Source organism: Sarcophilus harrisii, chromosome 1 (assembly GCF_902635505.1).
Source record: "Sarcophilus harrisii chromosome 1, mSarHar1.11, whole genome shotgun sequence".
Lineage (NCBI taxonomy): Eukaryota > Metazoa > Chordata > Mammalia > Dasyuromorphia > Dasyuridae > Sarcophilus > Sarcophilus harrisii.
In genome coordinates, this window is record NC_045426.1 from 312416294 (window position 1) to 312430434 (window position 14141).

The following is a 14141-nucleotide window of genomic DNA, read 5'->3' on the forward strand; positions in this document are numbered from 1 at the left end:
TTAACCACTGGGTTTGCCAGGGCTGGGATAAATATCTGCCTGGGTGTGCCCAAATTAAGCAAGTCCCGCCTTGGAGTCGTTCTATGAGGGGTTTCATTAGGTATTTCTGCCAGATCCAGACACCCCCCTAGGATCTGTAGTCTGTGGGGCAGAGCTGGGTCACAGCCGGGACTCCAGGCCAAGGGGAGGGAGCTTGGCTGGCACTTGCACAGAGTTTATAACTAAACTTGCAGCTCAGTGTCTGTCTGCTGTACCCCCACCCCTGCTGGTCCCATGCTTGCACCATCATTTCCCATTTAAACATCGGGAGCATATGCAAAGGAGACGAATTTCATTCTCACGCGCACCCCTTGCATGTGTGCACTGGTCCTGGGTCCCCGCCTCATACACTGAGTGCGGGTGTACACTGAGAGAGGGAGGGAGACGGGGCGGGAAGCTCCGCCTTCTGGGTGACATGAAGGTAAGCACCACCTTCTCTCAGGAAAGGGAGAGCGACCAACAGCCTCTGGAGCTGAACCCAGCCCGACAGCGCAACCCCGCCCCCCTGGAGTAGTGACCAGGAGCTAGAGCTGTGGGCGGCAGTTGGGGGCTCTCCTGACAGCCGCTCTCACACCTGCCCGGGCCGCCACCCACCCTCCGCGCGCTGCTGGCGGGTCCAGACCCCCGGTTCTTCCAACACACACACGCACCGGCGGCCAGAAGCTGTGCACACACCGAGGGCAAGATGAATTCGCTGTTCAGGAAGAGAAACAAAGGCAAATATAGCCCCACGGTGCAGACCAAGAGGTGAGGAAGGGCTGCGGGGTGGCCCCTAGGGACTCCTCTGCCCCAGGGAGAAGCTCTAAGCTGACTGGCGGGTGAGAGGGGAAAGGAGCCGGCTGCATAGGGAGAGGAGACGCGAGGCCACCTGTCGAATGACTTCCGGCTACCTGCTGTGCGCGCCGTGAGGGCCCACTGCCGCGGTGGGTCCTGCTAGAGAGGGGCCAGAACCTGCGGGGATGGGGGGAAAGTGGGGGGCCGGAACCACCAAGCACAATCTGTCTTTGGGGCTGGCCTTTGCGGAGTCCGTGCTCAGTCCGGGCAGGGGTGTGGCTCCGGGCTCACTCCATCCCTCCCCCTCCTCCCTCATCTCCCCCACCTCCCAGCCCCGAAACTGGCAGGCACCTCATTAGTTCAGGTTTGAAGAGCTGCCTGAGAATAGAGAATAACATGTCTTGATGTGTTTGGATTAAAGCCACAGCCCACGTTGGTCTGATAAGTACTAATGTATTCATTTAATAACTGGTTTAAGAAAAACCCTCACTGAGATATAGAGGGTGGACACAGAGGCAGAGCCAGCTTGGGGAGGGGAGGATGGGAGAGGGGTGGGAACGGGGTGGAACTCCTCTGGCCTCCTTAGGGTGGTAAGGATAAGACATGGGCTCCTATCTGACTCCCATTGAGGAAAGCTTTTTGGTAGTATTTTGAGAGCTCAGGATGAGAAGGGATTTCTAAAGGAGGTGGAATAATAACTCACATTACAGAGTTTAATACTGATTTTTCCGAACAACATTCCCATAAGGAAGATACTACAGGCATTATTATCCCCACTTTGCAGACCGGCAAAGTTAAGACTCAGAGAGGTTTAAAAGTCCAGGGTCACGTTAGATCTGAGATTCCAAACCAAATCTCCCGACACCAAGTGGGATCATCCCACTAAACCACATTAATTCTCTACTCAATAGGAAGGGTCATCAGTTGTCCTAAAATATCAGTATTCTAAAAATAGTCCATCTCACTGACTCCTGTGTCTGAAAACAATTTTCATCCCTATGTATATAGCTTTTCCTGTCTCCTTTCTCTTCAGTTGTGTATCTACCTCCTCCCCCTCTCATTCATTGAACTCTTCCCTAGGAGAGACTGAAAAATAGGACTTTCCCAGGAGAGGTCAGTGAGAACTTAGGTTTCAGATTCCCTGAACAAGTTTGCTCCTGGGGCTCTGAGTCTTTGCCCAGGATTTGATGCAGTTTTGGGTGATCAGAAAGGTATTTGGACATCATTATGAATAAAACTTTAAAGAGGAATGGGGAGTAATTATCACAGAACCCCCTTATTTACGAATAACTTTCCAAAGCTACTTAGCTCTATTCAACGTGCTTTATTTTTTGAGCAGCTATGTATAGGAGCTGTGCTGGGGTAAAGAAATAATATATAGAAAGTAATACAAAGTAATTTTTAAAAGGAATGATAAAAAAACAATCTCATGCCTTGACTTTTTCTAGAGAAGTAACATTTATTTCACCCCCATTTCTTTTTCTCTGCAAGGTCTCCCATCTCCCTATGTCCCCATTCCCAAAAGATTATGAAGTCTGGGCTAGGCAGCAGAAAAGTAAAGAGCAATTAATTCTCTTTTCAGCAGACTGTATCCTGACCCAGCTATCAACACCAGGCTGGGTCAGCTCCTCCTGGCTGTTCTCTGTGTAGTTACACAATCGGATGCTCTGTGCCAGTCTCGGAAAGCTCTTCTTCTGCAAGAGACCCCTATATACCCCCACCCCATTACTTTATAAATCCACTTCATCTTGCCTTGCCTTGCTTTACTCTACACCACTCTGGCTCCTAGGAAAACCCTGGGTAGCTCAGATTCTATTTTCTCACCTCTCTCCTTATCTTCCATCACTTTAAGGCTTAGATCTACTGGAAGAAAAAAAAAAAGATCTTGGTCACTTATAAAAACCCTAAGGGAAGGGGGAAATAAATATGGCTCTGGTTCTCTGGGCAAAGCAAGTGGAAAGAAATGCCCTTTCCTGACTTGTTTGGAGTCAGGATTCTTCCCTGTTGGTGGGGAGAAGGAAAGGGAGAATCAGGGTAGGAGGGAGGGGCAAACAGATGGCACAGAGATGGGGGGAATGGAATACATAATGAATACCATCCAGTTGTCCCACCTCTCATCCTACTATGCAAAGACTAAGTAAATCACACTCCCCTCCTCAAAATAAATGAGCAAGTGGAGGTGGGACTTTCTCCCAGGCCACAGAGGTAGGGGTTTTTGACACATTTAAAGGGAAAGATTCTTGGTTCTAATTCCAGGAAAAATAATCACTGTAGAAATTAGTAGCTTCATCCCAGGCCTTTAGTGATTGTAAAGGAAAAAGGATGGGACAGAGGGCTGTATGGATCCTCTTCAACTGGTCAGTCAAAAAATTCCATAGGGATAGAGAACCAGCCCTGAAGTCAGGAGGATCTGAGTTCAAATGTGGCCTCAGACACTTAACACATCCTGGCTGTGTGACCCTGCGCAAGTCACTTAATCCCAATTACTTGGGGGGGAGGGGGGGAAATCTAATGTAATTGTGCCTAGAAGCTTCCTGTATGGAGAGTTTTCATTAATTAAACAAGTATTTATTCATAGAATTATAGTTGGAGGTAATTGAAGGGGGGATGTCTGCTAAAAAAATAGATTTTTTTTAAAAATCATTCCAAGATCTCTAAACTCTTCATACTGAGAAATTGAAGATGCAGAAACCAAAGGAAATGCAATTCAGTTAGTATTTATTGCGTCTTTATTTATATGCCTAGTACTATGCTAGCCAGAATAGAGCACAGGAAAAATTGCCTGATTTGCTTTTTGGAGGAATGGGGGTTGGGGTGTTGGAGACCTTTGTTCTCCACCTAAAGCTCAGGAGGCAAAGAAACCCATAAACTGGAGGGAAAGGGGGTGAAGCGCTGAGCTCTGAATCCTGAGTTCAAATCCTGACTCCAACTTTCTGTAAAATAAAGATGTTAGACTAGATTAGGATTTCTTAAACTTTTCCACTTTCAATCCCCTTTTCCCCAAGAAATTTTTATGTGACCCTGGGTATATAGATGTATAAAATAAGTATACAAATCAAACGTACTGATAATAAATCATAATTGTGTGGCCCTCACATTCAGTTATGAGACCTCCATGAGATCATGACCCATGGCTTAAGAAGCTGGGGATTAGATGCTCTCTAGATCTATGATCCTCTGAGAAGTCAAGACTGACCACAAGAGGAAAGGGCCACTCCCTCCATGATCTTCAATCTTTTAGCAATTGAAATTGGGGAGAAGGCAAAGCATGAAACATCTTCCTTATTGTCTAGGCTTCTAATCATAGGTGTGGGGTACTACTGGAAGTTCTGGGTGTTAGAACAATCGGCTAATAATAGTGTGAGCGCTCTGGTGGGGCCCTGCTGCCTGGGGCCTTGCAGGTCATGAAAGGTCAGAGATTTGATGGAGAAAGAGTGGGTTATTCCCAGCCCTGTCATTCCTTCTTTCCTTCATTCACTATATACTTAGTGAACACCTGCTGTGTACCCAGTCTTGTATTAGGGGTGGAGTGCAAAGAAGATACTGTCCCTGCTCTCTAGGAGCCTGCATAGTTGTGGAGTTAAGATGTGTGGACATGTTCAATAATAATGCAAAAGCATCAAACAAATGGCCCAGATAACAGATATTATATATAGAAACCCAGAAGAATTCCTGGGGAAGACTTCACATTAAAAATATCTGAGATGTTTCTCAGAGCCAGCTTAAGTGCCCTGGGCTCAACTATAGGAAAAAATAGCTCCTTGGTAGTCTGTAGGGTCTAAGAGCCTTGTAGCAGCTATCATTCCTTCTAATAATAAAAGCCTGTGAAAAGGGTAGAGATCTAATAGCCAAACTTCCAACTATGGGAGCCCTGCAGGGGTGGTAGAGATAGCATCAAGTTATCAGTTGGATAGAGGGGTAGTAGTACAATTGACTTCTTTGAAAATTTGGGACTGTTCCTCACTTGACAAATGATTTAGGGACTGTTTTTCTGACTCTAACCAGAGAAAGAGGGCTGTGTTAGAGAAAGTCAGAATTCCCATTCTGTTGCTCTAGCCCCAGCTCAGCAATGAATTCCTTTAATCGAATTGATCTGTGTTCTCTGATGAGTTCCAGTGTGCTGAAGCCAGCTCAAACTGACTGACTCTTGAGACATTCTTGTTAAATTTTCACTGTGACCATTTACACCTTGGAAAGTGACAAATACAAGTTATAATTTGATTTATTGTTCTGTTGTTCTGCTGATTGCCTAAAGAAATCACCAGAGAAAATGATGATGCAGATTAAACTTAAAAGTATGTTGTAGCTTTTAGGGGAGCCTGTTATTAAGCATCGACCAACGTATCACTGTTTGTGCCCCAGTTTTCCCCCTCTACTCAGATTCCAGGAAACAATGACATATAAAGATATCTGGGAAATGCTTAACCAGAATTTTCTGTGAGTTTCAGCAGAGACTCCCCCTAGCATCCCTGAAAATGGATCACTTAAACCCTCCCTTCCCTTATTCCAGAAGCCATTTCTCTGACAGGCCTGGGGAGGAGAAAAGTGGGATAGGGGAGGACAGAAAATTTCATGGGGGAGAAGAAATAAAGGAATTATTTTGATGAAATTTCTGGTTTTATTGAGGTGAGATTTAAAATCTAGAAATTGCCACACCCTCCTTTCTACTAGTATATGTTCTGCCTGCGATAACCCAATACTCCTCCCTCTAGGCTTGCTGCAACCTGTCTTGGGTATCCGTAACTGGAAAACTGTACCTTTTGTTTTAGTCCAGTAGGTTTCTTCCGAGATGATTATTATGCCCTAAACTCTTCAAGGGGTCATCTGAGGAAGCCCCTAAGAACACATGTGAGCTGATCAAAATTCATATATTAGAATATCTTCTATCTCTCTCTCTCACACACACACACACACACACACTTTTTATTTTTAAAGCTGTAGGACAAGTCATGAAATAGTCAGAAGGTGGGTGTAAGGTGGTGTTCCCGGCTGGCCTAAGAAGAAAGGCATGTGAACCAAATGAGTGGTGATTTATTTCACATGTTCCCAAAGGTGCTCCTGAGTGACAGAGAATTCTGGAATAGGGGCTGGGGAGGAAGTGAGACCCAGAAAAAGGAGGGGCAAAGACTAGAGTCAAAAGGAGGAAATGAAGGAGAACATATTGAAGCAGAGGAAGGAGAAACAAGCAGGTCCTGTAGATGTTATGAACTAAGAAACTCCGGTTTAAGAATTTAAGTGGAAAGGAGGTTTAGGAGTAAATTATGCTCTCCCTAATAAAATAAAAACTAATGAAGCTAATGAGATTGTAGGCAGAATAGGTGGGTTATCCTCTGAGTGAAGGACTGTGAGCAGAACTAAGATTTGTTGTAGTCAAGGTAAAAATACACTTACCATCAATGTCTTGTGCACAGTAGGTGCTGAGCACATATTTATTTAATTGAATCGAACAAATGGCGATGTGCTGAAGAATACTCTTAAATATTACTATCTATAAATGTAAATATTCAAACTCTAGAAAATTCTTTTCATGGCAGGCTGGTACTTATTTTATGGTGTCAATCCACTTCTATTTTGGGGACTAGCCATATTTTCATTGGAAGAGACAATTCTTGGGAGAAATTTTCACTAACAGTTCAGACACTTGCTCTGCAAAAAGATAGTCTTAAGAGAGTTCCCTTTCCCACGATCACATAGCCAGTATACAGAATACAGGTTTTTCCTGACTCTCTTTATTTTATGTGTGCCATGTTGACACTCCATGGCCTCACAGGAGCACAATTTTCAAACTTTGCTAGAGTGCATAAATTAACTATTCCTGATTCTATTGGGTTATTAGCCAGTTAATTATACCAGAGAACTATTAAAGACCAGGAATTATAGATTCAGAGATGGAAGAAACTACCAGGGTCATTTAGTTCAAGCCAGATAAGGAAATCAAGGTCCAGGAAGATTGTGATTTTTCCATTATCACACAAGTAGTAAGCAGCAGAGGCAGAGTTTGAACAGAGTTTGAATCCTGTTACTCCTGAGCTATTGTTAACACAAAGTTGAGTGATAGAAAAGGAAGAAAAAAGTGCATTTAGTAAGCATCTACTAGAAATATCTCATTTTCTTCTGGCAACAATCCTGAGAGATGGGTATTTTGATGGTCCCCATTTTATGGTTGAAAAGACACATTTATTTTTTTAAATGGAGATAGAAAATATTCTTCTCTAATTAGATTATACTAAATGTGTTCCTACTTACAGACAAAAGACTTCCTCAGGTGACTCCTTGAAGATTTTAGGGCATAGTTATCACCTGGAAAAAAGATACTAACTGATTGCCCAAGGTCACACAGCTAATAAGTGTCTGAAGCAAGATTTGAACTCAAATCTCCCTGACTCTAAGCCCAGTACTCCATTTCCTATACATCCCCAGAAGGCTAAGTGGGCCATCAGATTAAGAGTGGGCCATCTATTTTACCATTTCTATTCTATAATGAGAATCAATACTAAAGTTGGTCTCCCTTTCTTCCTTTCCTGGGCAGAGGGTTTATGTCGAGTCTTATTAGATAAACAAGAGAGTCGAGAATAAAATTCATTGGCTGTTCTGCTTGTTTCTGAAGAGATGCATATGGGAGTAAAGCAGAAATGAACTTTTCAAAATTCATTTGTAGTCTATTTGTTTGGATTTAGGTTTCAGGCTGACATTTTTGAAGATTTAAATTATCTTCTGTCTTGAGAAAATCAGACTTTTTTACTCAAGGAACTGGGTTTAGAAGTCTGAGACTGCTCTTATGTTTCAATGAGAAAAAAGCTGAACATGTGTTTACTGTACTATATTTGAAATAACTAACACTGTGGGAAATCTACAGGGGAACCATGGAATGCAGCCTGAGCTAAATCTAAATGGTTGCAAATTCCTTAAGGACATTAATCACAGAGTTTCAATGTCCAAGGGACCTCTAGGTCAGTCTAGACCATACCTGAACAAGAATTCCTCTACATCATATTCTACAACATATTCAATTCAGTAAGCATTTGTTATTATTGTTGTTCTTCAGTCCTGTCCAAACCTTTGTGACATTTGGGGTTTTCTAGGCAAAGATACTGGAATGGTTTGCCATTTCTTCTCTAATTCATTTTACAGATAAGGAAACTGAGGTAAATAGGGTTAAATGACTTGTCCAGAATCACATCTCAGTGCTAGTATTTGTTCTTGTTTGTCCTTTGTTCTTGAAGAGGACCAATGACATCAAGAAGTCTTGACTTGATTCTTAGTGTTGAACAGAAATGGTAAAATAAAGTGACTCTGATGGTCCACTTAGCCCCTTGTGGGGTATAGGAAATGGAATGCTGGGGATAATGAGTTCAAATGTAGCCTCAGACACTTAACTGTGTGACTTTGAGCGATCAGTTAATATCTGTTTGTCTCTGTTTCCGGTATGATAACTATGCCCTAAACTCTTCAAGGAGTCCCCTGTCTATAAGTAGGAACACAGCTAATTTGAGGGAGGGCTATACAAAGTCGCCAGCCTCTCTTTCCTCCAAAGCCATCTGGGTCCAGTGGCAAAGTATAGATCAGGATGATTGAAGGTGTCCACTGGAGACCTTAGGCTTTTTTTTTTCCCAGTAAGTATCTGGGGCTAATTTTGAACTCTTGAAGAGTCTTCCTGATTACAAGCTCAGTGTTCTATCATACACTTCACCACCTAGATGCTCCTGGACAAGTCTAATAACTCTTTAATCTAAAAGATTTTATTATTCTCTGACCACTATTATAGCCTAGCCTCTTAGACCACTTTTAAGGAAAGGGGAATAAGCTGGAACCCTGGAGGAGGTAATTGTCACCTTTAACCTCCCTATATCCTATCACAGGGGATTTATGCTACATGCCCATTATGAGAACACAAAAGATATCAATGTCTGTCTCTGGTTAGGGGATCAGAGCTATCTTCCTTGAGCCATGAAAAATGTGGTAGCCTTTTTAAACCCCATGTCATATTGGCTTTGGTGTCATATAGAGGGAAAGGATCCAATTATTAAACTAAGCAAAGCTTTGCTGCTTCACCAATTACACTCCGCCTTCCTGATTAATACCTATCATTACAGTAATTCACTCTAATTACCTAGAAGTTTCCTGTGGGGAGAGTATTATTTTAATTAATCAGTCAACAAGTATTTATTCAGAGAATCATGGCTTTAGAATTAAAAGGGTCTCTCATATGGTTCAATGGGAAAATCAGTGGTTTTGGAGCCAGAATACCATTCTTATTACATCTTAATTCAGCAATGTGTTGCAGTGAGAACTGGACCTGGAATCAGGATTTGAATTCAAATCAAGCTTTGGACACCTATTTGCTGTGTGATTGTTAGTCATAAGATATCTTTGCATGTATTTTGAAAAATAAAAAGCTATTATTATATAAAAGAGAGAATTAAATGAGATATTTGTAAAATATAGCAGTATGTTTAAAAGAATTGCACATTTTTAACATATATCAGATTGCTTGCTGTCTTGGGGAGAGGGAAAGTAAAGAAGGAAGGGAGAAAAACTTAGAATACAAAATTTTACAAAAATGAATGTTGAAAATTGTCTTTACATGTATTTGGAAAAATAAAATACTATTTAAAAAAAAGAAAAAAGAGAGATTATATTTGTAAAATGATTTGCAGACCTTAATAAAGTACTAAATAAATGCTAGCTATATTTTATCATTCCCTGGCTTTGGCTTACTCCTCTGTAAAATGAAGCAGTTAGATTGAATGACTTGTAAAGTTCTTTCTAGCTTTCAATCTATGATCTTAGTATCTTGTTAAACCCCTTCCTTTTTATGAAGTAGAAAATAAAGCCTACAGGAGTTTTAAGTGACTTGCCCAAGATCACAAAAGGCATAATTCAAATGGCTCTAACAGACGGACTCCTAGTAGAAACCCAGGTGATTAGTTCTTAAAACAAACAAAATATGCTCTCCCATTTGCCAAAGCCTTGCTAAGGGAGCCTACCCATTTGTCCCATGATAAATGGAAAGGGCAGTGGAACTTGGAAGTCCAAAGCCCATATTTAAGAGAGCTGACTCAATGATTATCACCCGGGTGATTCTGGATAAATCACTTCAAAACTGTTTACCTCCATTTCCCTATCTATAAAAATAAGGAGAGTTGGGCAGGGTCTCTAAAAATCCATTTGAGCTCAAATTCCATACCATATGGCTGTAGACAAGGAGGAGGAATTAAGGAGATGACCCGCTATTCAGTGTCTCCTTGCAGTCAGAGCAAGGGAAAAAGAACCAGATGGAAGAATTCCCTTCTACCTCATTCTTCACCAGTACAACCTGTTTGAAGGAACAAGGGGTGTAAAGCATTGTAAACCAGACGCAGCCTGGGAATGAGAGGCTTGGTTTCTCATTTGTGAATATTATATTGTGATTCAGCCTCAATTTACCACCATTCTCTCTTCCTCCCTCTCCCCTATATATGCTACTCCACTTGGAGGATTAAGTTGTCCTAATGATAGGCTCTGGCTGGTTGTTCAATAATATTGTTATTCCATCATTATGGTATCTGAGAAGCAATTTAGGTAAATGGAGGAAGTGCTACCTCAGAGCAGGAAGGCAAGTCCAGCCTTTGATAGTACTAGCTAGGTGATCTTGGACTAGTCACTTATCTTTTCAGTACCTCAAGAGATTTTCTAAGGTGATAAATTATAGAATAGATTATATTGTAAAGGAAATTGATATTCCTTATCTCAATAAAGTCAAGTCTGAACCAAAGTTTTTTGTGACTGGATATTCATATCTAGCAAATTTACATTTGACCTGTACCTTATTAACTAATATTTAGTAGCTGCCTTATAAAATAAGACCAGAAAAATGGATGTCATTCTCAGCAATTAGGATATAAGGAGGTTTGGGGGGGGAGGGAGAAACAATTTGATATCATGTCAGTGGCCATTCTAGGGCACACTCTTTTTTTTGTTATTTTTTTTTAATTAAAGCTTTTTATTTTCAAAAGATATGCATAGATAATTTTCAACATTCAGCCTTGCAAGACCTTGTGTTCCAATTTTTTTCTCACCCTTTTCCCCTACCCCCTTCCCCTAGACAGCGAGTAATCTATGTTAAACATGTGCAATTCTTCTATACTTATTTCCATATTATGCCACACAAGAAAAATCAGACCAAAAAGGGAAAAAAAATGAGAAAACACAATGCAAGCAAACAACAAAAAGAGTGAAAATACTATGATCCACTCATAGTGGATATACACTCAGTCCCTACAGTCCTCTCTCTGGGTGCAGATGGCTCTTTTCATCACAAGACCATTGAAACTGGCCTGAATTATCTCATTGTTGAATAGAGCTAGGACACACTCTTAACATAATTTCCATTTGCCAAACATTTCTTACATCCTGCTTCTATGCAAGGCACAGTGCTAGGCACTCTACCTGCTTTATCTCATAAAGTTCTGGTTTAACCCCTCATTGTGAAACCATGAAAAGATAATGAATTTATAATCAAGGGATCTGGTTTCAAATTTTCTTGAATTCCATGTCTGCTACTTTGGGGCAAATTTTGAACCTCATGTTGGACATCTGTTAAAAGAATGGAATGGAGTGAATGACCGGTAAGTCCTTTTCTGCTCTAAATCTGATTCTATGATTCTTTGCTTCAGGAGTCACTCAGCTAGTTAAGTTCTGAGACCAAATTCAAATTCAGGAAGATGACTCTGAATCTGTGTCAGACACTCTACCTACTGTGCCACCTAGCTGCCCCATGATGCCGTTCTCTAAAATTTGAATATAAAGGGGGAGGGTGTACATTGAAGGAGTTGGAGGGGTATGGATGGGAGGGAAAAGATGAGTTTCAGGAAATAGATCATAAAGGGAAGAACTAATTTTCTCCCTGGTATGATTATACCACACCCTCATCCCCATTAACTTTTCCAGAGCCCTGGACACTCTAATGAGCCAGGATCAACTGATTGAATGAAATGAACACTATAAGCCAAAGTTCACTGGGGCAAGAACATAATGTAGTGTAAAGGACACTATCACTGAGAATTAGGACTGCTGGGTTTGAATCCCAGGCTCTGTGACTAAAATAGCAATTTGTCCTGGATATGTGATTTCACTCCCTCTTCGCCTCAGTTTCCTTATCTGAAAAATGAGAGGGTTGGTAGAAACGATCTCTAAGGTCTCTTCTAGCTCTAACCTTCTCTGATCTGCACTCACCATGCCAGAACTCAGCTGCCATTGTAGGATGTGAGGAGGAAAAGAGGTAAAAAATGGGTGTCAGAGAGGTGTGGACATAGCTACATTCCAGAAATACCAGCTCTGTAGGTTGGGGCTTTGATCCCTCACCACCCATCTTCTCTGGCCCTTCATGAAGTTTCTGAGATGAAATTAACCCCAAAAGGGAGGATTCTGCCAGATTATAAAAATGACTAAGAGCTGGGGACTGACTCAGGGCCAGAAACACAAAATGAAATTGGTTATGGCAAGGAGTATTTCCATAGAGCACACCCTGTACTAAAGCTCTCAGGCCAATGTTCTGCTGAACCTCCCCAAGAGTTTACTCTTTACTGAGTTTAGAAGACTTCACTTGGAGATGTTTAAAGACAGCTGGGGGCCAGGAGGGGTGGTGCCAGAGGACAGAGACTGTGCAGGTAAAAATAGCTGGCCTGGAGCCTGATGAAAAGCTACATTATCTCTGTCCTGGGCTCCAATCCAGCCCAGATTATTTAAAACACTAGTCCCTCGAGAGAACTGTTTAACAGCCCCAGAGTAAGGTGAGATGGCCCTGTCAAAAAGGTGGCCTCATTCTCACATTGTAGAATCCAAGTCAGGCTCCCATCTATCATTCCATGGCAAGAGAGATCCAGTTGAGAAGAGGAAGGGGGAGAGAGGGCATGATTTGGAAAGGGAACAGAGCTTTCTGGTTCTTATTAATCCCCTCCAGCAGATCTAAAGAGAACAAGAAATTTTCTTTTTGTTTGTTTGGTTGATTGTTTATTTTTGTTTTTCTGAGGCAGTTGGGGTTAAGTGACTTGTCCAGGGTCACACAGCTAGGAAATATTAAGAGTCTGAGGCCAGATTTGAACTCAAGTCCTTCCAATTTCAGGCCTGGTGCTCTATCTACCGAACCACCTAGCTGCCTTAAGAATAGCAGCTCTAAAGAGAATAAGAAATTTTCTTTTTGTTTTTTTTTGTTTGTTTGTTTGGTTGGTTGGTTGGTTTTTTGTTTTTGTTTTTCTGAGGCAGTTGGGTTTAAGTGACTTGTCTAGGGTCACACAGCTAGGAAATATTAAGTGTCTGAGGCCAGATTTGAACTCAAGTCCTTCCAATTTTAGGCCTGGTGCTCTATCTACCGAACCACCTAGCTGCCTTAAGAATAAGAAAATTTAAAAAAAAATTGTAGATAATTGATATGGCCCAGCAAGTGATTTTAATCATGGATGGACTTTGTGACCTGGTGCTCCCAGCCCAAGTAGCAAGAAATGGTTGGATGCAGTTGAGAGAAGGGACTGACCCAGGTGCTCAGGGATTGCTTTTCTCAATCATAGGTGGTCACAGTTGGACTGGCAGACACAGCCTTAGAGGAAGGCTCCAGAGCAGGCAGGCCAGTAGGGTTGGCCAATACCCAGGGCAGGAAGCCAAAAGTTGCAGTTTGGGGATTTCATACCTAAGCTCTGCTCCTCTAAAATAGGTACATAAGTATTTAGAGATCCTGCCAAAAGCCTTTAAGCAAAAGGAGCTCTCAGTTCAAAGTATGGGCTCTGAGTCACACCCTCACAAAAATGGCTCCAGGTTGCAGCTCTTCTCCTGTTGGTTACACATTCTCTTCTGGGGATGATGGTGACCTCTGGAGAGCCATACTCACATCCTTCCTTGGGTTTTTTCCTCTGAGGGACAAGAAGTGCAACTTACCTAGCAAGGCATGTGGAAGGACCAGCTGTTGCCAGGAACAGAGTGCTTAGCAGCAGGATCTCTCTTTCTTATTGCCAGTTGCTCCCAGATCAAGAGTGAAAACTAGTTTGTAAAGAAAGTGTTATTCTGAATACCTTGGTGTCCAAATTCTTCCTACCATTACTTCTCCCATCACTGCAAACAAATCAGGCTTTGATAGCGAAACAAGAAACTACAGATTACACATATCATAAATTGGAGAACATCTTGTTCAACTCTCTCATTTTACAAAAGAGGCCCCAGACCAGAAAAGTAAAGTGATTTCTCCAAGCTCACATGGCTAGGAAGTATCAGTGCCAAGATATCCTCCAAGTCGTATGACTCAAATTCAGCTCCCTTTCCACCTTCCTTTACAGCCTCTGGTGATGAACATTGACCCA

At 41.9% G+C, this 14141-nt stretch overlaps 1 protein-coding gene across 1 annotated transcript in view; it reads left to right on the forward strand.

The window, feature by feature from the left end:
* The first annotated feature begins 296 nt into the window (after window positions 1-296).
* The window catches only part of PPL (periplakin), a 43523-nt gene continuing 29678 nt past the window's right edge, over window positions 297-14141 (forward strand). Inside the window, exon 1 of the mRNA XM_023497598.2 lies at window positions 297-786. Within this exon, the coding sequence (XP_023353366.2) occupies window positions 725-786 (62 nt within the window). The 5' untranslated portion in view covers window positions 297-724. The remainder of the gene's footprint in view (window positions 787-14141) is intronic.